Genomic DNA, 27,176 nt, shown 5'->3' on the forward strand with positions numbered 1-27,176 from the left:
TTCCAGCAAAGCCCCCTTGAGCTTTATTGTATGCAGTGGAAACAGCCTAATTATAAAACAGTAGAATCTATGAATCAAACTTCAAGGCCTCTAGCAAAAGAAGAGCCCCTAAGGCTGGATAGTCATCCAATTCATTGCTTCTGTTTCCTGTTTCTGGAGAGCATGACTCCAATGAGGCCCAAGGCTGCCAAGCCCACTCCAGCAATGCCTGCCACCTTGACGGCATCTCTGACCTGCAACGGAAAAGAGAGTGAGTCAGGCTGTGTGTCAAGAATGTGGGAACAGGCTGTTCATTGAACAGGGTCACTCGGCTCATGGCACCTCATATGCCCCCTCATTTCCAGTGACCAAACTTGAGAGACAACAAATTTGGCAGGGGCAATGGGAGAAGAGGGCTGGGAGGGGAAAAATTGACAGAACCAGCTGGCCTGGGGTTTACCTGGACCCAAAATGAATTCAGCCCCAGACTATTTAAAGCACAAAAATCTTTGTAAGGCATCTATGGAAAGAACAGTAAGATGACATCAGGATAATGAAGATCCTGGAAACCAATGGGAAAGTGCAAAGTCAGGAAGAAATTGCAATGGAGAAATCAAAAGAAAATCTGTCCTCCATGACCTCACCTCATGCCATGTTCCAGTGTCTGTGCCTGCCAACTATGGATGTGTTCCCTTTAAAAGGTTGGGGTTTTACTGGTTTTTGTCTGATTGTTTTTTGGTTTTGGCTTTGTTTTGCTCTTCACTTGTTTTTCTCTTTTGGAGTCAGGATCTTTCTATGTAGCACCTTGAACTCAAGATTCTCCTGCCTCGGCCTCCTGAGCACCAGGATTAAAGGCATGGTTGCCCCTATTCCACAGTTCTCCTTTTCTTTTTCTTTTTCTTTCTTTTTTTTTTTTTTTTTTTTTTGGTTTTTCGAGACAGGGTTTCTCTGTGGCTTTGGAGGCTGTCCTGGAACTCGATTGGTAGTCCAGGCTGGTCTCGAACTCACAGAGATCCGCCTGCCTCTGCCTCCCGAGTGCTGGGATTAAAGGCATGCACCACCAACACCCAGCTCCTCCTTTTCTTATTAAAAAAAAAAAGTCTCATGTAGGCCAGGCTGGCCTCAAACTTGGGCTGACTGTATAGTGAAGTGACTCCCTTGAGAACAGCGCATAGGTGTGTTGCAAATAGAGCTCCTTAGTCAGCAAGGCCCTTTGGAGAATCCCATCCATTTGTCAAGGACCTAAGGATACAACACTGCAGACTCCTGCACTGACCTTAGGGAGCTCATGGGCTTCAGGCTTCTCTAACTTTTGCTGTACTTATTCTATGGAAACTCTTGGTTCTGCCTTGTTAGTTGTGATTATACCTGAGTTTACTGGAAACAAAAACCTCTACAGAAAAACTAAATTTCTGTGATCTGTTGTCCTTGGCTGCCTTTGCAGTCATCCCAAATAAGCAGGAGGAACTCACGAAGGTTAATGGATATTGCTTATTCAATACCAAAAAGAGATAAATATACTCCAAAGAACTTAAGAATAAAGAAAATGGGGGCTGGAGAGATGGCTCAGAGGTTAAGAGCACTGACTGCTCTTCCAGAGGTCCTGAGTTCAATTCCCAGAAACCACATGGTGGCTTACAGCCATCTGTAATGAGATCTGGTGCCCTCTTCTGGTATGTACAGACATACATGGAGGCAGGATGTTGTATTCATAATAAATAAATAAATCTTTAAAAGAAAATGGTTTCTCTCTTTTTTTTTTTTTTTTTTTTTTGGTTTTTTGAGGTAGGGTTTCTCTGTAGCTTTGGAGGCTGTTCTGGAACTAGCTCTTGTAGACCAGGCTGGTCTCGAACTCACAGAGATCTGCCTGCCTCTGCTTCCCGAGTACTGGGCACCACCAACACACCAACACCCGGCTTTAAGAAAATGGTTTCTTAAAAGATGACACTAAGCTGGGCGTTGGTGGTGCACGGCTTTAATCCCAGCACTCGGGAGGCAGAGGCAGGCAGATCTCTGTGAGTTCGAGGCCAGCCTGGTCTACAGAGTGAGTTCCAGGACAGCCTCCAAAACAATACAGAGAAACCCTGTCTTGAAAAACCAAAAAAAAAAAAAAAAAAAAAAGATGACACTAAAACCCTATTGGAACACAGAAGGAAAAAGAGATAGGACACGAAAAGTCAGACATTTCTCTGGCACTAGGACATGAACACTCAGATACTTTTCCAATATCAAAGTATCAACAGCCGGGTGGTGGTGGCGCATGCCTTTAATCCCAGCACTTGGGAGGCAGAGGCAGGTGGATCTCTGTGAGTTCGAGGCCGGGCTCGACCGACAGCCTCCAAAACAATACAGAGAAACCCTGTCTCGTAAAACCCAAAAAAAAAAAAAGTATCAAGAAAGGAATCTAAAGCTCCTAGTTCCTCTTAAAGAAGTACATTTAGAAATTGCCAGGAAGAATAAAGAAACTTAGTTTCAATAATTAAAGAGTTAGGTATTAATCATTGCTATTTTGAGAACTTATAAAGAATAGGATTATAACTGCATTCACATAATAAAGTTGACATACAGATTACTCAGAAACTGATATACACCTAAAAATGATACTCTAGGTATCACAGTATACTCAGCTGATCTCGTATTGTTCAGAATTAATCACTGGGTTCAAGTCTCTTACTTTGTAACCATGTGTTTGCTGCTGGCTAGGACACAGTAAGATAAGATGTACCTAGCTAGATATGAAACATTTTACTTGCTATGTAATGATATGGGGTAAATGTCAATGACATCGAGGGAGTGGGAAAGAAGAGAAACTAGAATGTTAATGGTTCTTGGAAAATGATTAAAGAGAAATGCTTTGAAATGGCTCATTAGAACCTGTATAAATAAAGATGGCCTGAGCTAATCAGGGCCACCAGTTTGAATGACAACCGGTGTTCAGACTCCTCAATTTTCACAGACGTCACATCCTTCCTGCAGCACAAGAACCCCCCTGGAGCTGGACTCTGGCACCCTGCCCTCAACCCCATTCATTGGCTCCTTACTTGGTGTCTACCTTTTGTATCCCCTGTCTTCCTCATTGTTGACCTTCTAGTCTGGATGGAAGTTTGAATGGTACTATCCACCAGAGAAGTCTGACTGCTGGCTAGGCTCAGCCATGGTGTTTGGAGCTACCTTGCTAGCTGGGGAGATGGATCAGTGGTAAATGCCTACCTTGTAAACACAAGGACCTGAGTTTGATCTCCAGAACCCTGTAAAAAGCCAAGTGTTATGCTCAGCCTAGATACAGAGGGTGGGGGAGTTTCGGTCCTGACCAAATGATGTGACAGATTTGATGATTCCCCATGGGAGGCCTCACCCTCTTTGAGGAGTGGATGGGGGCCAGTGAGATGGGGAGGTGGTGGGGGGAGTGGGAGAAAAGAGGGAGAGGGAACTGGGATTGGTATGTAAAATAAGATTGTTTTTCATTTAAATTTGAAAAGTAAATTAAAAAATAAAACATAATTACAAGAAGCACTAAAAAAAATAAAAAGCCAGGTGTGGAGCATACATGTATAACCCAGTACTGGCAGATGAGATGATGATGCAGGGGCTAGCTCATCAGCCAGCTCATCCTAGTTGACAAATTCCGAGCCAGGGAGAGACCTTGTCTTTTTGTTTGTTTGTTTTAAAAAGAGGGACAAAGCCTAAAAAAATTGATCTTTTACCTCTACATACACCCAGGAAAACACACACACACACACACACACACACATTTCTATCTAGTGTTTTCCTTGCTGTTCTATATCAGAAGGGCTAAAAAGGTCCACAGATAATGGAGGAAGAGCAACATGACCCTCATTCTTTTCTGAAGCTCATAATGTAAGAACAATGTAAGAGCAAAATAATGCTGATACCACTGGTTCAGACAAAAGATACTTTGTCAAGGCACCCAACAATGACTCCACTGTTTGTGGTCACACTTTGTACCCAAAGAGAGTGACCAGTATATGAATACAATATCTAGTTAGTCCTGGTGGTGATAAGGTGGTACAGTCAGATCATACATACATACATACATACATACATACATACTTACATACATACTTACATACATACATACATACATAGAACTTTTATATATGCACTTAACAACATGTTACAATAACTTGATGACAGGTTATATATGAATAATTTAAAGTTTTATTTAGGTAGACTAAGTTCTACCTAGTGGTGAGAAGTCCCTACCTTATCTGAGAAAATTAATACTTGTTCAAAACTGCCTGAAGGTTAAGGTGTCACAGCCAACATCATGCTACTGGTCCTGTTTCTGTTTGCCAAAAGAATTCTTTCACAGACCAGAGTTATTGTTATTTGCATCACCTGTGTTTTTTATTGCTCTCTGCTGAATGTTTGAAACCTTATTTTTGCTACAAAGCTCTCTGTTCCTGCAATTTCTATCCCTGTAAACATGCTTATCTAAAATTCCCTTTAACAATTAAGGAGTTATAATGCTACTTATTGTTGTGTATTGCTGTGTGTAGATAACATTTCACACATATAAGGCAACATTTCTCAGTAAACTGTTGTCATAATTGGTTTCAGATTAAGAAATGCCTAGGGCACTAGTAAGGCACACCTCTGGGTGTGACTCTGAGGGCATTTTCAGAGAGGATTAACATGGGGAGGTTGCCCTGAATGTAGGCAGCACCATCGCAGTAGCTGGAATCCTGACAAGAGCATGGTGAGCTCCAGAATTCCCTTTCCCCTACTTCCTGACCTGCAGCTAGCTGTCCCCCACATCTCACCTGCTACACTATGAGGATGGTACCCGCCCATCAGCCAAAACAAGCTTCCCTCCTTCAGGTGCAGCTTGTCAGGTACTTGGTCACAGTGATAAGAAAGCAGCTAATACAACTATTGTGGAAAGCATGTCACCCAAAGGGAGTAAACCAAGGAAGGAAGGCTGTGAGAGAGGCAGGGGATGTCACATCAGAGACCCTCTAGCCCTGCTTCCTTTCCCTCAGAATTGGTCCCCTGCAGCCTCTCTAAGGCAGAGTTAATGAGCCTTCCAATGGCCTTGAACTTGCGCCACCTCCTAACAGGTGCAGGATAAATTTATGATCCTCCCTAGTGCCTGCCCTGGTTCCCTTGGCATTCAGGTAAATCCAGGTAGCTCATGTGGTGTGGAACTACCCACACACCCTGAAAGCCTGTAAGACTAAGAAGCTGCCTTTGCTCTCGGGAGCTGTGGGGAACCGGGAACCTGTGGGTCCCATTGGTGCCTCTCATGGTTGTCTATGCCCATGCTGCTACAGTGCCCCTGCTAGCCAGGGAGTGAAGACTTTCCCTTTCAACTCCATGTGCTGTCTGCAGTGCACGGCCCCGTCTCTCCTAAAGCTCTCTCATGCCTCAGCCTGATCACAGCTGCCTGTGGTTGTGAGGCTCTGCATCTCTCCTAATAAAGCTTTTCTGAAAGGTAACTTCACGTCAGCTCCTTCCTAGGAACTTATCGGTCCCCTTCCTTCTAACAGATAAAAGCATCGATGTGGGAGAGAACTACAAGGGTCCCTCAGTGCACTGGGAAAGCACTGGGCTGATGACCATCAGGATCAAATAGGACCCAGCAACAAATGTTTCTTACTGTGTGTGTCTGTATGTATGTCTTTGTGTGTGTGTGTGTGTGTGTGTGTGTGTGTGTGTATGTGTGTGTGTGTCTGCGAATATCTGTCTATTTGTGCATGTCTGTGCAGTGTGTGTGCGTATGTGTTATTGAACCCAGGGCCTTTAGCCTTTATGCCAATAGACAGACTGAGTACTGTCATCCCCCAAATCCCTTCTATCGTGGCATCATTTTCTGTTTTGTTGTTGTTGTTGTTTTGTTTGAGACAAGGTTTCTTTGTGTAGCCCAAGCTGTCCTAGAACTCTCTCTGTAGACCAGGCTGGTCTTGAACTCTGCCTCCCTAGTGCTGAAACTAAAGGTTTTCACCACCACTACAATTGCAAACACCCAAGAAGTAATGTCATTCATCTTATACCCAAGTCTGTCTCCTACCCCAGAGAGGTTGTTCTATACTCACTGAAGCCAGACTGTGGCTCAGACCCCTGGGAGTGCTCAGCAAATGCTGGCAATATTGCCTGCCTCATACACTTAGAAATGTGCTGCTCTGCTAGGTGGTGGCACACACCTTTAATTCCAGAATAGGAAAGGCAGAGGCAGGCAGATCTCTGTGAATTCAAGGCCAGCCTGGTCTACAGAGTGAGTTCCAGGACAGCCAGAGCTGTTACACAGAAACCTTGTCTCAAAAAAAAAAACAAAAACAAAAACCAATGTGCTGCTCCTCTGTCAATCACCCTTGACAAGGATATATTAAATAGCTGATGATTGAAGAAAAACCAGGCTGCCCATTGGAAGACACCTGATGTCTCACTGTAGAGAAGAGAGACCAAACAACCAAACAGCAATCAGTACAGGCAGTATGAGAGAAAGGTGAGACTGTCCCTGTCAGCAAAAGCCTCCCACCCAAGTCACAGCGGCCCAGAATGGCCAGGAGCCAAAGCCCTGGATGAGCCAAGCTTCAGAGACTGTCTCTGTTACTGTGATTTATCAGCTCCATTTTCTGAGTCAGCCCTGCATGGAGCGTAAGGATTCTCCTCTCTAGCTCACATGAAATCCTCTGAGATTAGTTCTCATAGGTACTATACCAAGTGGGGAGCTTGACTAAATACATCCTCAAAGATCACACAGCAAGTGAAGGACAGGGCCCAAAAGGCCAGAAAGGAGGTGGTTAGCTCAGTGATAGGCAAGACCTTGGGTTCAATGCCTAGCACCAAAAGAGAAGGGCCCGAGTCTACTTGGTTCCAGGGTACCTGCTCTCCATCACCACAACAGCCAAAAAGAAAGAGGAAGGATTTCAAACAGAGAAGTGAATAACCACACAGATCTTAACTTCTCACCCATGCAAAGGCAAGTGTGGACGCACTTGCCTGGGATCCCAGCACTTGGCAAGCTAAAGTGAGAAGACTAAGGGTTCAAGGCCAGACCAGCCAGAGCTACCCAGAGAGACCCTGTCTCGAAAGAGAAAATGGAGAAATGGCAGGGCCTCCTCTAGGATGAGGACAATGCTGTCTGCAGCCTGCTAAGTGAGGCTGGTTAAATGAATCCACACATCAGATCTCTCTGCCAGTCACCAACACAGCTGCATCTGAAGGCACAGGTCTGAGACTTAAAAAGATTTGTTGGATGAAATGAATGGCCATAGCCAGATAGCTAGAAGCTTCTATTTCCCCACCTACAAAGTGGGACTACCAGAGCTTGCCTCCAAGACTCTAAGAGCATCATCACGGGGTGGACTAGTCATCACCACGCTATGTGCTGATCTGCACTGTCACATCTCACTTGCCTGACTTCCCGCTCTGAGCATGACACTCTCCGGGACCGGAAGCACACACCTAGGCTATTTTTTGTCCTGTTTGTAACTCTGTCACCACTCACTGTCAGCTGGGGAAATGACTGGCACCTAAAGTCAGGTGCAGGGGCTGAGGACACACCTGGTCACTGCGGGCCACTCCATAACGTAGTTCGTTCACAAAGTGCTCGCAGTTCTCACTGGTCAGCTTGTAGAGAATCTCCTGCCCCACCAGCTCTTCAGCCCTCTTGACTATCTTGCTTGGAGGCAGTGGGGTGTATTCGCTGTCATGTTTGTTATTGACCTGGTACTTGTCTCTCCCGGCCACGTCACGCAGCAGTTCTTTCTTCACTATGGCCTTGTCGGTCAAAGCAGACATGATGCTGGCTGCCCCAGCTCCTGCAAATTCACCTGCAGATCAAGAAAAAACAAAACCAAACAGAGGAGGAGTTGTTCCTGAACAGGGCCCCAGGGTTAGCACCATCCACAAGGGATGAGCAAGGTGGAAATAGGGGAGGCTTTAGAAAAGGTTCTTATGGTCCCTGAATCAGTATCAAGATGGAGACTAATAAAGTGACACGATTTACTGTGATGTTTTAGTGGTAGCAGTGCTAGTGAGGGTGGTAGTCAGTTGAGGGATGAGATAGGGTCTCACTTAGTAATGCAGGCTGGTCTAATCTGGAAATTATTGTGTAGTACAGCAGCTTCATATGCAGTCCATATGATGGGATGATAGCATACACCATCACCCATGGCTACTGGAGTGTTTGTTTGTTTGTTTGTTTGTTTGTTGGTTTTTCGAGACAGGGCTTCTCTGTGGCTTTGGAGGTTGTCCTGGAACTAGCTCTCCAGGCTGGTCTCGAACTCAGAGATCTGCCTGCCTCTGCCTCCCGAGTGTTGGGCGCCACCACCACCCAGCTGGAGTGTTTCTTTAACCAGGAGAAGCTGTTCTTCTGCACTGAAACTACTTCTTGACTCTGCAAATATGTGCCAGGAGCCCTCTTATCTTCCTAGGAAAGGAGAATGTAATCTATTGACTCCATATGGGCTGCAGTTCCTTGACCTCACCAGGTTGATGGCCTCAGGAAGGGAGGCTGCTCTTCTAGATTCCTGCCCTCCCAGGAAAAAGAGAAAGAGAAAGAGACAGAGAGAGAGAGGGAGAGAGAGACAGAGAGAGAGAGAGAGACAGAGAGAGAGAGAGAGAGAGAGAGAGAGAGAGAGAGAGAGAGAGAGAGAGAGAGAGAGAGGCAGAGAGAGGCAGAGAGAGGCAGAGAGAGAGAGAGAGCAAAACTCTCCAGCTGCTCCTCAAAAAGAGACCCAGAGGATGTGGTGGCAGCCCCGGCCAAGGTCCACAGGTGAGAAGTGACAACAAGGGAGGGACTAGAGGAAGGCCTTGGGTTCTGTAGGACCAGGCTGGTCAGTGACGGTCAGCTGACATAGCACAGAACCAGGCTCTCCTAACCCAACCACCCATGCCATGGGGAATGCGCACTGGGTATGGTGTCTGGAAAGGAACTATACACACAAGAAGTGGACCCGATAGCCCATTGGGCATCACAAGACTGATTCCCTGCCAGGAACAGGGCTTCCTGGGTACAGCAACATCACCTCGGTAACCAGGACAGGAACAGTCTTTAAATGTGACGCTGGGAGAGAGCATCAAGCAATGACAGGAAAGAAAAGTGCAGAGGCCAAGTGATCCTTCTTCCATGAAGTTAAAAATAGACTGAATTCTTGTGGCACATAAAACACTTGAACCGGCCATGATGGTACACTCCCTTGATCCCAGAACTCATGAGACAGGCAGGCAGATCTTTGTGAGTTCAAGGGCAGCCTGACCTACAAAAATGATTGACCAGCCTGACTCCTGTGTAGAGAAGCCTTTTCCTTGCCAGCCACTTTGTTTTTTCCCCACCAGTCGCCTGGGCTCTGCCGTGTTGCAGTCCCCAAATAACACATAAGACACTGTATTAATTATGAAGCTGTTGGCCTTGCTTATTTCTTACTGGCTAGCTCTGACTTAAGTATTTACTCCATAACTGCCAGTCTAAGTATTTCTCTTACCGGATGGACATTTTACTTCTCTGGCGGGCTACATGATGACTCCTTGTGTTTCTCCTACCCAGAGTCCTCCTGGACTCCTAGTCCCACCTATCTTGCTTCCCTATTGGCCAACAGTGCTTTATTGACATATATACAGGACTTCCCCATCAGACTCCATTTTAAGATAGGAGTCATCTTATTACATGATCAAAATAAATTCATTCCTGTTTTCTGTAAAACTTGGGTTTGACCATGTTTTCTGGAATCTGGCATGTTCTACACTCTACACCCAGACCCCCACCCTAAAAAGATAAGATGTTCTGCCAAATAATTTTTAAATGTTCAGCCAAGTTCCTTCATTACCAAAATTCCTCTAGAAACCTCCCAATTCTTAAAAACCCACTAGCCTTGCAGTTTTTAGGAGCTATATAAATCCTACCATCTCCTATGTTCAATGCTATTTTCTCAAACCCCACTTTAAGGGGACAGCCTTATCTGACAGAATACAAAGCTTGCTTAATTTGACCACAGAATTTGTTTAATGGTCTTTACTCTCATTCTGTGGGATTAACATAAGGAGTTCCAGACCACCTAGGATGGCATAGTGAGACCCTGTCTTTTGTTTTGCTTTGTTTTGTTTTGTAGCAGGATCCATGTAGCCCTACCTGTCCTGGAACATTCTATGTAGAACAGGCCTTGAACTCACAACAACAGAGATCTGTTGTTTTAGCTTTTTGGCACAGTAGCTGCACGCTAATCTACTGCTATTTCAGCCAGCAATTGCAAATCTGCAGTTACTTGCCTGCTTCTCTGGCAGTGACCAAGCCACTCAGGCTACAGCCTGGTGGGAATTCTGTTCACAGGCACCAGCTCTGCTACTGCTACTAAACTTAGCTTTAACTAAATCCCTATCATTCTATTTATATATAAGGCTCAAGATTCAAAGACTGGGGTGAAAACCTGCTAGCTCAGAGAGGTTGAGTAGCAACTAGCTAACCTTCTCTCCTTGCTGGCATCTCCCAAAGAGCGTATCCTTCTGCTCCACCAAACCAAAAAAGCCACGCTACTCCAAATCTCTCCCTATTCCTTCCAGGGCGTCTATCTCTTCCAGATGCCCTATGATGCTCTATGATCACTTTCTGTCGACTAGTTGCTAACTCAGCCTCCTGACCCAAGGTTATTTTATTTAATTAATGCAAATGCAAATGGGGTTTACAGTGTGATTGAATATCCCCCAGCAGATCTGCCTGCCTCAGCCTCCTAAAGGCTGTTATTAGAGAAGTGCACCACTATGCCCACCCAGCCATGAGACCCTGCCTTTAAAAATTGAAAACAGCTATGTGTAGCTGTCTACAACAGGCCTGGCATAAGACTGACCCTATCAATTATTCATGAATTAGGGAGGAACTCACAGGTCTCTACCCTCCCTACGGAACTATTGACTACTGGTGGATCTAGGGACAGGGCAGTCATTGTCTTGTATTGTGTACCTACTGATGAACCCACCAGGCTCCATCAGATAGTTCCAAACCCAGGGTCACACAGAGGACCCTGGTTAAACCAATGGGTCTCAACAAAAAAAAAAGAAAAAGTCATAAGTGTAGGAAAGGGATTTGTAGGGGGCAGTGATAAGGGTGGGATGACAATAATCAGGATGCACTTTACACATGATGACACTGTCCAAGAACAAATTCAGTAAAAAATTATAAAGAAAGAAAATTAAGCAGAGTCACGCCCAGATGCACACCTCAACCTCTCTACAAAGACCCCCTCTGTAAGTGTTATAGCTCTTAAGAGGAAAGGTTTCCCCAGTGCAAGTATTACAGCTCTGAAGGGAAAAGTATCCTGGCAGTTGGAAGTCAAGAAATACCACAAAGTCACAACGCACAACAAACCTCATACAAGAGATTTATCCAGAAGGAAAAACCCTGGAGGGTGGCTGTCTCTACTCCTGCAAGAAGCAGCAGAGAACTGAACAGAAGACGTGGTTTTTTTAGGGTTTCTTGGGGGATGGAGCTTTCCGGGGCTGAGACTTCCATAGTAGGGATTGGTGGGATTTCCAGTCCTGAGGGTGGGCTTTTTACTCTGTAGGGCAGAGCTTGACAGCCTGCATCTGGAGGGACTGGCTCCAGCTTTCATAGCCCTTAGAATGTTCTAATGGGCAGACCCTGGAAATTGGAGGTTCTCAGGGTCAGGGCCTGGCTATTCACAAGCCTTGAGGGGCTTACACCATGGCGTCTAAGGAATAAAACTCAAAAACCATGCTGGCACATCAGACTGCCTTCACATAAAGATTAGAAACAAATGGCTAAGCAAGGAGCAAGGAGAACCCAGGAACCACCTGTTGCCCACAGCATCACAAATCCTTTCCCAGTCCGTATGCCCAGCACAAGGAAGACCCTGGTGTTCTTACTTGGGGGAGCCAAGTGGATCACGTATCCATCACCGACATAGATGGCCCAGTGGCTGTACACAGGGCGGAAAATCTCAATCAGATCTCCAGGCTTTGGTTCTGGCTGCAAAACCAAGAACAGAACTATTAGTGATGATACCAGGGCAAGCTGGACTGAGAAGGTGCAGCCCCTTCGTCCCACCAATCAGCTTCATGTGGATGCTGGCCCTGCAGATCTGATGTTGGCTTACCTCACAAGGCCATGATCCAGGCCTGCAGGAAAGATGCCAACCCACACCCCACCCACCCCCATATGCCATGATTAAAAACTTCAAAATGAGGGCTGGAGAGATGTCTTAGCAGTCAAGAGTGCTTACTGCTCTTGCAGAGGACGGGGGTTAGGTTCCCAGCACTCACATGGTAGCTCACAACTATCTGTAACTCCAGTTGCCAGGGGATCCTATGCCCTCTTCAGACCTCAAACCTGGTCAAAAGTGCGTGGCTCAGAAGATCACAGGCAGAGGACCTGCAACTGTTGTACCTGTGTTTATGCACATAGATAGAAGCTTCTTCTGCAGCGGGCAAAAGTCAATGCAGAGACTGGTAACTTGGCCAACTTCTGAGAATAAGCAGCTATTGAGTGCTCAGCCCTAATGGGACATCTATGTCACCACCAAGCCACCCACCCAAGGTTCGGGGAATGTGGCAGAAGAACCAGAGGATGGAGAAAAGTGCTGTTGTCATCTGGACAGGACATGGCTGTGATCACTGCAGCTATGGTCATCTGTGTAAGACTTACACAAGAGCAAGGGGACAAGACCAGTCAGCATTCCAGCAGGCAGCACCAATTAGACTTAGTGGGTTACCAAAAACAGAGAAGAAAGACAAAGAAGAGGAAGAGAGAGAGAACATGAAGGAAAGAAAGGGTTGTGTTGGGGGAATGTCAAGGGGAAGTTGGAGGCAGATAGGATCAAGATACACTGTATACATGTATGCCATTATTAAAGAACAAATAAAAAACATTCCTTAAAAACTGCGAAGCAAAAGGTCTCTTCATTAGCTTTGTCTTTTTAGTGTTCTTGCTACAAATGTTACTTACTGAATTCCTGCTCAAGGTGCTGAGGCAGGATGATCAAGAATTCCAGGCTAAGAGGCGGATCTCTGTGAGTTTGAGGCCAGCCTGGTCTACAGAGCGAGTTCCAGGACAGCCAGAGCCGTTACACAGAGAAACCCAGTCTTGAAAAGGAAGGAAGGAAGGAAGGAAGGAAGGAAGGAAGGAAGGAAGGAAGGAAGGAAGGAAGGAAGGAAGGAAGGAAGGAAGGAAGGAAGGAAGGAAGGAAGGAAGGAAGGAAGGAAGGAAGGAATTACAGTAAAGAAATGACTCAGCAGTTAAGAACCCTGACTGCTCCACCAGAGGATTCAGATTTGATTCCCAGCACTCACAAGATGGCTTACAATTGTCTAACTCCAGTCCAGGGAGATCTAATGTCCTTTTCTGCCCTCCCTCAGGCATTAGACACCCATATGACACACAGACATACATGCAGCCAAAATACCCATACACATAAAATAAGTAAATAATTTTTAAATGACTTCTATGCTAGCCTGGGCCACATAACGAGACCCTGTCTGAAACCTCTTTCTTCATACCCCACTCCCTTTGAGGGCCATTTGCTTTTCTTTGCTTTTCTTTTCTCTTGCAGTTTTTATGGCTTTATTTAAACACAAATAAAACACGCACACCAGCCACATACTCATTTTCTTCGCTGCGTAGCCTGGCGTTGGGATTGGTGACTCTGATGGCCGGCTGTGCTGTTCTTTCTCTGATGGCTTTTCAGTTCTTGGAGGAAACTCTGTCAACAATCTCAGCACTCTAAGATTTGTTGCACATCAACAGCACTTCCAACTCCTTGACATTGTGGACCAGAAACTTCCGGAAGCCACTAGGCAGGACATGCTTGATTTTCTTGTTGGTCCTAAACCAATTTTGGACATCAGGATCTGGTCCTTGAATCTTCTCCCCACCCCGCTGTCAACACCTCTGGGTCTCTGCCAGTTTCCCTTAATTTTGACATATCAGTCTGACTGGTGTGGGGGATTGAACTTCTCAGTTCTCTTTTTAATGACCTTTGCCTTCACCAAAAGCCAGAGGGCAGCCATGATGCTCTCAGGTAGCACCAAGGAAGGGGGCCATTTTCTTTCAAACCACCACAACAAAGGAACAATATCCAAGACTATTATTGTGAAGTTATGTGAAGGTTTTAAAGGCACAAACCATCATTGCCTCAACTCTGGAGATTTCTTTTGCTACATAAGGAGTTATCATGTTTTGATTTGTTTTGTTTTTTTCTGAGAGAATAGCAGTTAAGTGAGATTACAGAAGCAGATTGGGTGCCTGATTAATATTTTAGGAAAATAATTGCACGATAAGGGCAAGAGAGGACATTTTTGATAAATGAACCAGGTGGCTCTGAGATCAGTCTCCTCTTAGATTGCTGTCAAGATTCAACTGATGATGGGTCATGGTCTAGACACCCTGTGGCTAACAATCAGGCTAAGAAAAGGGTCCTGCTGACTCGTAGTTTTTTTCCACACAGTAACTTAGTTTGAAACTCAGATTGAAATGGAGCTAGCTAGTGTTTGAACACTACATTATCTTCTGGCCTAGGAACAACACACACACACACACACACACACACACACACATGATTTTTTAGATTTATTTATTTTATGTATGAAGGCTATATCTACTTTTACACCTGCATGCCAAAAGAGGACATGAGATACCATTATAGATGGTTGTGAGTCACCATGTTGGTGCTGGGAATTGAACTCAATACTTCTGGAAGACACAGTGCTCTTAACTGCTGAGCCATCTCTCCAGCCCCCACAAATAATTTTTTTAAAAAATCTAAAGGGGGCTGGAAAGATGTCTCAGTGATTAAGAGCACTGACTGCTCTGCTAGGGGATCCAGGTTCAATTCCCAGCACCCACATGGCAGCTCACAACTGTCTGAAACTCCAGTTCCAGGCCATCTGGCATCTTCATACATGCAGGCAAAACATCCGTGCATATAAAATAAAAATAAAGTTTAAAAAAATCTAAAGGGGATGAAAAAGTGGCCCAGCAGTTAAGAGTGCATACTGTTCTTGCAGGTCACCCAAGCTTGGTCCAGAATATGAATATGAGGCAGCACACAGGCACCCGTAATACCAGGACCAGGGGATGATGACTCTGGCCTCCTCAGGCATCTGCACTCATGTCACACAGATACACACACACACACACACACACACACACACACACACACACACACACACGCATGCACACACACTTAAAAGTAAAATAAATTGTTTTTAAAAATAACCTTTCTGGGCAGTGGTAACTCACACCTTTAATTCCAGCATTCAGGCAGGTGAATCTCTGTGAGTTCAAGACACCCTGTTCTACAAGAGCTAGTTCCAGGACAGGTTTCAAAGCTACACAGAGAAACCCTGTCTTAAAAACAAAACAATAATAATAATAATAAAATAAAAAATAACCTAAACTGCTTGTTATCTAGCCTTGTACAGAAAAAAAAAATTCCAATCTGATGGACCAACCTGACTCCATCTTAAAGTTAAAAGCCATTTTGCTATAAAGTCAAAATAAGTTCATGTCTGTTTGCTGCAAAATTCAAGTTGACCATGTTTTTAGCATGTTTCTGGAGTTTGACATACTCCCCCACCCTAGGGAGTTTGACTCATACCTCAGACACATTCTAGCTTAATAAGATGTTCTGGCTGAGCAGTGGTTGCACATACACTTAATCCCAGCGCTTGGAAGGCAGAGGCAGGAGGATCTCTGTGAGTTTGAGGCCAGCCTGGTTGACAAAGAGAGTTCCAGGACAGACAAGACTACACAGAAAACCCTGCCTCACAAAAACAAACAAACAAAAAATGTTCTGCCAAACTGATTTGTCAAATAATCTAATCTGACTGCTTTAAAATGTGCTTGCCAAATCTTTACATCACCAAATCCCTTTGAAAATCCCCAGTTTACACTTTTTCCTATAAAAGAGGCCTGAAAAGTTAACTCACACTGCCCTCTCAAACCCCAAGAGTTAGAGAGTCAGTCCTAGGCATAGCAAATAAAGCTGTCTTACTGGCTTTAATTGGGTGGTAGTTTTTATTCTTACTTGGTAGGATCAACATTCTTAGAGGCCCCATCGAGATTAGTGCCCAACCCAAACTCACAGACCCCTCAGTAGGGAGAGATTCTACCTCTGGGACTGCTTCCACTTGGGGTGCACACCTGATGAAGTTCATACTAAGGCCTCCCCTTCTGTGACATCTGGTGGGGTACTGTCTGGGAACAGCAAGGTACCTGATGAGGTACACGAAATCCTGTCCAGGGCACAAGTGAGACATCTTTCTGGGTGTGTGGGTTTTGTTTGTTTGTTTGTTTTGGGGGGCTTTGGGAGGGTTGTTTGTTTTGGTTGGGGGTTGGGGTTTTTTTTTTTTTTTTGGTTTTGGTTTTTTGGTTTGGTTTGGTTTGGGTTTTTTGGCACCTAATTCTTGGTCCCCCATGTCTTGTTCTGCGTTTTGTTTGTCTTTTCTGTTTCTTTACTATAAGTCTTTACTATGAGTTTGGGGCAACTGGGCAGAGAAACAGAATGGGTAACAGGACTGGTAAACCTGACACTCCTTTAAGCTGTGTTTTGAGGAACTCTGACAAACCTCACCCTCCTATAATTAAGCAGAATTGTGATTATCCTATCGTCAAGGATTGCCTCCAACCTTTGTGTGAGCTGGAGGGGTTCATATTTGGTGTTGAACAGCCCCCAGAGGTATCTTCAGCTCCCAGGTAGCCTGGGCAGTGACTAACACCACCCTTGGTGTTCTTGCCACCCCGACCAGATCCGGTATATTGTACCCCGGGCAGAGGCAATATCCAATCTGCCCATGGCTGGAGGTTGGTATGGTCTGAATGGGCAAGGTGGTCAAGCCCTGGTCACAGCAAGGAACTCTCTAGAGACCCCTATCTGGGGATCAAAAGCCCTCCAAAAATCCAGTGCTACGGGGCTCTCAGGAGGACCCTCCCTTTCCCCCATACACTCCTCTTTACCCTCCACTGACCCCATCCTCCCGAGCCCATTACCTCCTCATCCTTCCCCCACCCTCAGCCTTTCTAGAAGCCACCCCACTCGACTACTTCTGCCCTAGGTCCCCCAGTGGAGACACCCTGGTTCTTTCCTCTTCCATACCTGTCAGGGAGGTCCCAATGGGTGGCCTGATTCAGTTTCCTGCCCCTGGCCCAGCCTGAAGCTTTTGTTTCCACTCCTATCCCCAAGCAGAAGCAACTCCAGGTTCAGCCCCTTCCCACTGGCCAACTGGCACCTTCCATTTCCATTTCTATGCCCAAAACAGAAGGACTCCAGTCCCAGGCCTTCCTCTCTCCAGGCACAATACCTGTGTGTTCCATTTACAACAACGCATCCTAACAACTGGAAAGCGGAATCCCTGTTTCAGCAAAGACCCTAATACTCTGACTTTCCTGATTAATTAATTCCATTTTCTTTAACCATCTCCCCACTGAAGATGACAGCCAAAAAATTCTCCACACTCTCTTCACTAAGGGAGAGAGCAAACGCTAGCAGGAGCAGCTAAGGAACTGCCCGATTAGGCACTCTTGATAACGGTCTTAGAGCGGCAGTGATTGACAAGTTTCTACTCAGGAGACCAGACTGGGACTACAGGACAGAAGGAGGTAGGAGGCCACTCAGTGAATACCACCAGATTCTACTGGACAGCCTGAGGTTGGCGGCTCACAAACCTACTAGTCTATCTAAAGAAGCTGATGTAAAACAGGACTCAGAAGAATTGCCTGGAGGCATACCCCCTATATACTTCTATGGATCTCAAGGACCCAGAAAACCTCAAGACAATTATCCTGGCCTTTGTAATTCAGTGGGCTCCAGATGTGTGTAAGAAAAATCCAAAAGATGGATGGATTTGCAGGAAAGAATTGGTCAGAATTATTAGAAATATCCCAAAAAGTGTTTGACAATACAGACAGCAAGGAAAATACTCTAAAGAAAATAAATCGGGCACTGTGGCAGCACCACACACTTCTGGCACTTTCAGCCCTGAACAAGTCACCTGCAAGAAAAACAAAAAGAACCAATGTGCTTACTGCAAGGAATTGGGACCCTGGAAAAATGAGTGACCCCAGTGGAAACAGGTAGGCCTTCCCTGACTACAGGTAAGCATTCCTCAGCCCAAACCAGTCCTGACTCTGGAAGAATGGTGGGGGGTGGGGGTTAGCCCTATCAATTTTGGCCCCTAGGAGCCTACAGTAACTTTCTCAATTGGGGGACAACCTGTAAACTTCTGCTGGTTATGGGAGCATCACATTCTGTATTACAGAAATCCTGGGACCCCTTGATAAAAGAACAATGGAAGTACAGGGGGCTACAGGGAAAATTAAAAAATATAACTGGACTACAAAACAGACTGTGGTTTTTATTTTCACTCAGTGGGATCAACAAATCTCTGTTAAAAAAAAAAAGGACCCATGGTGATCCCAGGAACCCAACTGAATGCTATCTCATTCTGCTTGGGGAAGGATTGGATTAGCAGAAAGTCCTCTCAGATGCAGGAACAAGGCCGCCTTTTCCAGAATGGGGTTCAGGAACCCCCTAGCCATCACAACACCCTCACAGCGCAGGCAGGGACAGTGACAATGCTGAGACTGTGTGCCCACAGGATTTCAGAACAAAGCACTTTTATTTACCACAAAAGAAGGATGCAGAGGGCTGTAAAGCAGCCATTTTCCTTAGCAAGCAGGTTGAGGAATTTCTGGCCTCTGGAATTCATTTTGGATAAACAACCCCAACTACATCATAAGGACCAGATTAAACTATATATATATATAGTTTAATATATATATATATATATATATATAATCAGATAATTGACAAGAACAATAGGGGCAGGCATAGGAACAATAATAAAAATTACTTTCAAAAAAGCAAGCCAAAACCAGACATGATAGCATAGTATTCAGGAGGCAGAGGCAGGTGGATCTCTGTGAGTTTGAGGCAAACCTGGTCTAAATAGTGAGTTCTAGAACAGCCAGAGCTACATTAAAAAAAAAATCAAAAACAAAAAGGCAAGTTGAAGGCTGGGGATGTGGCTCAGTTGGTAGGGTACCTGTCTACCATGTACAACACCATGGGTTCCATCCTCAGAACTTCATAAAACCAAGTGCAGTGGTGAATGCCTGTAATCCCAGTGTCTGAGAGGTGAAGGCAGGAAGAGCAGAAGTTCAAGGTCATCCTAAGTAAATTGGAGGTCAGCTTGGGCTTCATAATTCTCAATCTCAAAAATGACCCTCTCATCAAAAAAGTAAGTTGGAAGAGACAGTCTGGGTTGAGGATGTAATTCAGAGGTAGGGCAGTTGCTTAGCATGCCTAAGGTCCTAGGTTTAATTCCCAGAATCACCACCTCCCCCTAAAAAGACATTATTATTCTATTCCTGCTTAATGTACATTTTATACACTTGGAATTAAAATTCATTATATATTATGCATGATCTGAGGAAAATATGCCAAACTATTGGTTACTCCCTACAGTGACTGACAGAAATTCAGGAACTCCTTTGCTTTATTATTCAATTCTTTGAATATTTTTACTATGAATTACTTTGAAAATAAAAACTTTAAAGACTTGTGTGTGAGAGAACACATGTGTGCTTTGTGTCTGTGTCTGAGTGTTCATGTGTGTCTCTATGAGTACTCATGTATGTGTGTCTGTGTGTGTTCATGAGTTCATGTGTGTATCTTTATGTGTATATGTATGCATGTGCATGTGTGTATGTTCATGTGTGTAAGAAGGCCAGAGGGCAGCATCTGGATTCTTTCTCAGCCAATCTCCACCTTATTTTTGAGACAGAACCTTTCACTGAACCTGAAGCTCACTGACAGAACCAGGCTGGCAGGCCCATGAGCCCCAGAGGCTCTCCTCTCCCCACCCAACCCCAGTCCTGCAGGCATGGACCCCGCTTTTTTATGTGGGTGCTGAGGCTCTGAATTCAGGCCTTCAGTTTGCACAGCAAGAGCCTTGCTGACTCTGCCATCTCTGCAATCCCATTATTTAAAAAAAGAAAATTTAAGTGAGAAGAAAATGCCCATATATTGAATATTCAGTTTTTAAATTGGAAAATGTAGATACCATCTGTTACCAAATCCTCATGAAATTGTCTCAATCAGGGTATTAACTTTTATTGATTTTTCTAGCTTTTAAAATTGCTTAAATAAGGCAGAGGCAGGTGGATCTCTGTGAGTTCGAGACCAGCCTGGACTACCAAACGAGTTCCAGGACAGCCTCCAAAGCTACAGAGAAACCCTGTCTCGAAAAACCAAAAAAAAAAAAAAAAAATTGCTTAAATACCAGGGTGGTGCAGGGTGGTGGCTCACACTTTTAATCCCAGCACTTGGAAGGCAGAAGCAGGTGGATCTCTATGAGTTTGAGGCCAGACTGGTCTACAGAGGGAGTTCCAGGCTATACAAAGAAACCCTGTCTGGAAAAAAACAAATAAAAAAGTTTAAATAAATATATATCTGTGTTTTGTTTTGGTTTTGTTTGATGGGAGGGTTAAGTGATTTTTCCTTTTATTTTTTATATGTATGAGTGTTTTGCCTATATGTATGTCTGTGTACCATATACATGCCAGATGCCTTCATTGGATTCCCTTCAACCGGAGTTATAGGCAGTTGTGAGCTTTTGTATGGGTGCTGAGAACCTGGGTCTTCTGCAAGAACAGCAAGAGGTCATACACGGGGCACTGGAAGAAGCAGGAGAGACAATGGTGGCTCAGCAGGCTGCACAGACAGTGAGAAATACAGACTGGACCCACTAGAAAGCAGTCAACTGACTTTCCAAGGGCTATGGTAGCTAAAACAGTGTGGCCAGTGAAATAAAGAGCTGTATCAGCCATACTATTCCAAGGACAACAACCATCATTTCAGACAAATATGAAGTAAACTGCTTGCTTTGAATTATTTTAGAAGTTTAAAAGATGGGGAAACCTCCAGAATATCTGAAAACTATGTTTAAACAATTGTTAGTCAACAATTCATTTATCCTTTTGTATGATTTACTCCCATTTCCATTTATAATCCCACTTAACCAAACACCAGATTTTTATTCAGTAATGACCATTTAAATATGCAAGGCATTGAAGTGCCTTAGCTTCCTGGGTGCTAGATTACAGGCGTGGATCACTATGTCTGGCTATTGATGGTTCTCTTTAAGTCAAGCTGTGTTTAATTTTCAGAAACAGCACAGTGATTATGCTTAGGGTTCTGTGTTCAAACCAAGGCTCAACTACATTACTGTAGAGACCTGGACAAGTTTACCCAAACTCTACCATCTCAGTCTCCTCAACCATAAAATGAGGACAGTTATTTATGACACCTGATTCAGAGGTTTATCCTAAAGATTAAATAAGTCAATAACTATAAAACACTGGGTGGAGGAGGAAATAGCTCAATAGAAAAAGTGTTTGCTGTACAAATGCAAACGTCTGAATTTGATCCCAAGGACCCAGTTTAAAAAGAAAAAAAGAAAAAAAGTAAGCCAGGGGCCAGGTATTGTGGCAGTACACACCTTTGATCGCATCACTTCGGAGGCAGAGAGAATCAGTAGATCTCTGGAAGGTCAAGCCTGGTCTACATAGTGAGTCCCAGGCCAGTGAAAGCTATGGAGAGACCATGCTAAAACAGAAAGCCACACTGGAGTGAGTAAAAGCACTTGTACAAACGACCCAAGTTCACTTGGCTGCCAGAAAGGTTGGCATACACGATTAAGCTCAGAAGTCCTACAGCGTGGGAGAACATGCCAGAAGCCTATGGATCAGCTAGTTACCCTAGAGTACACTTGCACAGGTCAGAAACAAGAGAGATCCCACCTCAACAGAGTAGAAGGTGAGAACTAATTTCTAAAAACAATTCTCTGATCTCCACCCAGGCACTATAGCACATGGCTAGCCAGTAAAGTCTAACTGGGAATTTCCAGGCAAGCAAGAAATCTGTTAGACTTTACTGGCTAGCCATGTGCTATAGTGCCTGGGTGGAGATCAGACCCAGTCTCTTGCCTCCGGATGCACACTACACGCATGTGCATATGCTCGCTGTTTTATAAACACGACTCAGCACAGAGAGAATGCTCAGGAATCAGCAGCTTCTGCAGCCACAATGGGTGGGCACTGTGAGTCTGGTTTTATCCAGAAACATCAAGGACACTGTGTCACTTGTGAAACCCAGCTTGAGAGAATTCTCCTCCCTGTTCCTGTAGCCATATGCTCCAGCGAGTATGAAAAATACCTAACCGTGCTTTCGCTTTCGATGCTGAGAAAAAGATCTGGGAGCTTGTGGAAAACAAACAAATGAAGTCTGGGTCTTGCTAAAAATGGACTCCTCAATGAGAAGTTGGGGGAGCTTCCATGCCAAGGTTTTGAGAAAAGAAAGTCTGTGAGGAGCTAGGGGCTGATCTGAGATGACTGGGTCCCCAGAAACACACCAGGCACCCTTAGAAACCATTCAAACTTCTGGAATCAATCTCTGGGAACTTTCTGGTTAATCAGGATGGTTAATGCCTATCCAGTAGTGTTTGTGTAAGAAATAACTGTGATAATGGCTGAACGCTGTAAAAATGGCTTAAACCTATAAGGAAAGTGCTAGAGAGCCTATGCTGCAGGCTGGGGGGGGGGTGCAGAAGAAATAGGAAGAGACTGACAGCCCTGACTTTCTCAGCCTCTGGTCCAGAAAAAAGGTAACTAGGACAGACTCGGCGGCCTGACACATTATCCTTCCCTTGTGCCCCTGCCCAGTCTTCCTAGTCTGTCAGAGGGGACCAGTGGCTGCTCCAGCAGGCGTCCAGCCCGAGAAGCCCAAATGCCCCAAGCATCCTGCCCACCCAGGCTCACCAACACCAAACCGAGGCCTAGTCACCTCCAGGGTAAATCTGGCTCCTTTGTGCATCCAGAACTGCTCTGCCCACCTCTGCCCAACTCACAACCACCACCAAACACCACTAGGCCGTTCACGGGTTACCTGGAACCCTGCTAACAGCCTCCTTTTATAGATGAGAAAAATGAACTGGGAATAAATCTACCCAAGACATCAAAGGTTGTCCAGAAATTATAGCAGGGTTCTACCACAGATCTGCCTGAACGCAACTACCCAATGTTAAAATAGGATATGAAAACGGAAAAGAGCTGTTTGTGGGGTGCACATACAGGGAAGATGTTTAGTCCCCCACAATGCAGAGGCCTAGACTCAGCTTTGGTGTCTGTGCTGTCTTCTGAACTGAAACCAGCTTTAAGGTTCAGTGATAAATAAGCTGTTCCCTCCTCCATGAGTCCAGCCCAGCCTTTTCTGTTTCAGTTTTGAATTTGATCTGGTTTCTCATTGTTGGTAGCAGTTTGTTTTGTTTTGTTGTTGATGATAGTGCTGGTGGTAGTGGATTTTATTTACTTACTTTTGAGATGGAGGGTCTTGCTGTATTGACCAGCCTTGCCTCCAACCCTGCAAGGCACCTCCCCAGTGGTAGGCTTACAAGAAGTGTGTGTGTGACCATGCCCAGCTCTACAGCTCTCTTAGACAGGATGACTGTAACAAATGGGCTGAGCTAGGGGAATGTGTGAGCAGTTTCCATGTGTATCCTAACATCTAGACTGGCCCAGCATGCTAAAGGGTGAAGACTGGATCCACTCCACTGGTATCCCGCCTGGCCCTTACGGGTCTCATCAGAGGCTGAGGGCCTCTGGAGTGGACACTGCCTACTCCTCCAGCCCTTCCCAGATTTGAGAGTGAAGACACAGCCTGCAGGAACAGAAGCCCCCACTACTCTTGAGAAGCATCTTCTCTCTCCTCTCTCTGTACCCTCACTTACTCCACAGAGATTCCCCAAACGTCAAGCTCAGATCAGAATGCACTCAGGCCTAGCATGGTGGTTTATGCCTTTAATCCCAATGCTTGGGAGGCAGAGACATGAGGATCTCTTTGAGTTCAAGACCAGCCTGGTCTACATAGTAGATTCTGGGACAGCCAGTGCTACACAGACACTCTGTCTCAAAAGAGCAAAACAACAAAACAAAAGAGAAAGCACTCAGTCAAGGGAGTCAGGACTCAGGAGTGGAAGGCATTCCTGTCACAGGACTTAAGTTTCAGTCTCAGTTTGAGCACCCACTTCCAAGAAACCATCCAAAGTTCAGCAATACAGTAGGTAGAAGATGGAAGCAACTGCCATCCAAACTTCTTACCCAGTTAGAAAGCTTAGGGCAGGGAGAGATCTGGGCTGAACTTTGGTGTCAGCCTCCTCCCCATGCCCTCCCTGCACAGGAAGCTACCCAGCCTCTAGCCACAGCCCTGCATTTTTAGTTTGGGTTTGGGTTTTGTTTTTTAAACTTTTTTTTTCCTTTTCTTTTATGTGTATAGGTGCTTTGACTACACATATGTCTATGCATCACATGTGTACAGTGCACTTGGATGCCAGAAAAGGGTGTCAGATCACTCGGGACTGGAGTTACAGACAGTTGTTAGCTACCATGTGGGTGCTGAGAATTTAATCTACATCCTCGAGAAGAGCATCCGGTGCTCTTAACCACTGAGCCGTGTCTTCAGCCCTGTTTTATTTTGTTTGAGACAAGGTCTCTCTACACAGCCCAGGCTACCCTCCTCTTGTATCAAGGTCCAAATGGTGGGGCTCAGGTGGGTGCCACCATGCCCAGCTTCACAGGCCTACTGATGGGCGATTACAAATGTTGAACTTAACGCATGGAAAAGAGTGGTGAGTTTCTCTGCCCAGCCTGAGAGGAAAGGGGTCGTTGGTGAGATTTAGACTTCTATGCAAACCTCCAGTTGGCACATATTTATTTCTTATTCTTTCAATTAAAGTAAAATGAAAGGGTGGTGAGACAGCTCATCAAGTAAAGGAGATTGCTGCCAAGCCTGATGACCTGAGTTCAAATCCCAGGACCCAAATAGTGAAGAAGAGAACTAACTCCTGCAAGCTATTCTCTGACTCCCACATGTTTGCCATGGCATATGCATACCCCTGAAACACACACATACACACACACACACACACACACACACACACACACACACGCACGCACGCAAGCACGCGCACGCGTGTTTTTTAAATTGTCTACTACATGGAAGTTAAATCAAAGAACACTCAGTTACACAGTGAACACACAACAGAAGCACACATGTATTTTCAATAGTCAGTTCCTAATGTCTCAGCAGGGTCCAAGCTTTATATGCAGTTTATGGTGCTAACTTCTGTGCTTTTATGTTTTCCTGGGTATAAACAGAAAGAAAAACAGTATGGCCTGGCAGTATCAGAAACTGAAAGTGCAGCCTGTAACTAGCCTCAAGTGACTGTTCTGGGAACTGCTAACTTGTAAGTGATGTTCCACTCAGGGGATCAGAATGAATTTGAACTTGATTAAAACCCACAATAGGTAATCAACTGGAACACAATCCCAAGTGGGCTGTCTGCAAAAACCTACAACCGGAACCAAGTTGATAAAGTCCCTGTTAAACTGAAGAAGACATTTGCCCAGTTACGATCTCAAGATATCATGGGTTAGCAAAGAGGCTGAGACTGGGATGTGTCTCAGTTAGCAGAGTACTTGCCAAGCATGCATAGGGGCCCATACCTATAATCCCAGCACTCAAGAAGTAGAGGCAGGAGAATCAGATGTACAAGGTTGTCCTCCCTACATAGCAAGCTTGATGTGCGCCTGGGCTAGCTGAGGCCTCATCTCAAAAACAAACAAAAGTCAAACAAACAAAAAAAAAAACAAAAGACAACAACAACAAAAAAAAAGCCGGGCAGTGGTGGTACATACTTTAATCCCAGCACTCAGGAGGCAGAGACAGGTGATCTCTGAATTTGAGGTCAGCCTAATCTACAGAGCAAGCTCCAAGACAGGCTCCAAAGTTACAGGGAAACCCTGCCACGAAAAAAAATAAATAAATAAATCAGAAAGAAAAGAGGGATGGAGAGAAGAAAGGAATGAAGGACAAGTCAGAGCTGGGAATTTGCTGGCAGCAGGGATGGCCATGAAACGAGTCGGTTGATGACAGAAAAGCCCGCTGCCAACCGGGTTCAACTTCAGACATTCTACCCCAGGAACCTGCCCTGTGTTCCTGGACTAATAGAAAGACCCAACTTCCAACTTGCCCGCCTCTTCTGCCTTCTATTGAGCCTGTTTCAGCCAGAGTGGTTTCCAACCTACTCACTTCACCAAGTGCTGACATCGCGCAACAGGTGCCAGCTGACCCACAGCTGATACCTGATCCCAGCAGTAGATGAAGTGTGGCTCCTTCACTACAAAGCTCCTCATCAAAACAGCAAGCCAGACCCCGAGAAAACAAGAGTCATTATTAAAACGCTACCCCATTCCTGGTCCACCCTTGGCCCCCCCAACCCGTACTTACTATCGGTGCTGGCATCTTCTTCGGCTACGTGTAGGACTCAACTTCAGCTTAGTAGTGGCATGGATGCCTAAGGTATAGAGGGAGCAGTGCTTATTTGTCTCTAACAAGAAGCAGGGTCCAAGCAGGTGGCTTCCAGCAGGGCCCTCTAGGAACAGCTACCAAATTCCTCCAACTTTCTCGGTCTCCACTTGCTCTGGAATCGACAAATACCTCGCTAGAGGCCAGGGGCGGCTCACCGGATCCCTGGGTGCTCGCACTCTTTCTGGCCAGGCATTCGAGCCATCTCTGGCTGCTTTCTCTGAGCCACTGCCAGGTGGGTGGCAGCTACGCGTCTGACTTGTTTACGCCCGCCCAGTCGCTCTCTAGCTCCCAGACACCCGGCGGGGACCCGCGGAGGCAGCCTGGCTTTCTCACCTTTGCTTTGGTCCCAGAAAGAAGCGCTCCACCCTCCTCGGTTCACGAGTAGGCAAGCGAAGCCAGAGCAAGCAAGACTGTTTTAATGGCCGCAGAGTCCGGGCGGCACCAGGTCACCCCGCCCCTCCTCCTGTGACTGACTAATGAGAGCGTGCCTAGGGCCTGCTGTGTCCTGAGGGGGGTGGAGGGGGATGTTGTCACTTACAAGCCTCGGCTTGGTGCTTAGCCACTCTGCTCCTCCGTCCCAGATACCCCTGCCCCTGACAGTCTTCACACACCCCTCTGCCAGTGCCTAACATGTAAGAACATGTCACATTACTTTTAATCTTTTGCATGAATAATACTGAAGGGTTATTTATCTCCTCCACTCAAGAGTGGATGCCTGTAATCCTAGCTTTTAGGCACGAAAATTGCCATGAGTTCAAAGTTAGCCTGGGCTACAGTTTAAGACCTTGTCTCCAAAATGAT

The 27,176-nt window shown here is 45.4% G+C and overlaps 1 protein-coding gene and 1 pseudogene across 3 annotated transcripts; both read right to left on the reverse strand.

The window, feature by feature from the left end:
* On the reverse strand, positions 1-26,866 carry LOC101830643 (phospholipase A and acyltransferase 3). 3 transcript variants are annotated; one of them, XM_013115152.3, is made up of 5 exons: positions 26,709-26,866; positions 26,295-26,361; positions 11,821-11,923; positions 7,507-7,775; positions 1-233 (listed from the first exon to the last, which is right to left on the reverse strand). In XM_013115152.3, the coding sequence occupies exons 2-5, from the start codon at positions 26,307-26,309 to the stop codon at positions 132-134; spliced, it is 489 nt and encodes a 162-aa protein (XP_012970606.1). In that variant the 5' UTR covers positions 26,310-26,361; positions 26,709-26,866; the 3' UTR covers positions 1-131. The 3 variants fall into 3 exon arrangements, with proteins under 3 accessions (XP_012970606.1, XP_040604256.1, XP_040604259.1); XM_040748322.1 differs by having other exon boundaries at positions 26,295-26,487; positions 26,709-26,832; XM_040748325.1 differs by lacking the exon at positions 26,709-26,866 and adding an exon at positions 26,505-26,585.
* Positions 13,441-14,682, reverse strand: LOC106022596 (annotated as a pseudogene).
* Positions 26,867-27,176: the final 310 nt, after the last annotated feature.

The sequence above is a fragment of the Mesocricetus auratus genome, unplaced genomic scaffold (assembly GCF_017639785.1).
Source record: "Mesocricetus auratus isolate SY011 unplaced genomic scaffold, BCM_Maur_2.0 Super-Scaffold_4256, whole genome shotgun sequence".
Taxonomy (NCBI): domain Eukaryota; kingdom Metazoa; phylum Chordata; class Mammalia; order Rodentia; family Cricetidae; genus Mesocricetus; species Mesocricetus auratus.

Coding starts and splice junctions, on each gene's coding strand:
- LOC101830643 (XM_013115152.3), bottom strand. Junction 7,776..11,820: donor GATCCACTTGGCTCCCCCAA/GTAAGAACACCA, acceptor CTTGATCTGCAG/GTGAATTTGCAGGAGCTGGG. Junction 234..7,506: donor GAGTGGCCCGCAGTGACCAG/GTGTGTCCTCAG, acceptor TTTCCGTTGCAG/GTCAGAGATGCCGTCAAGGT.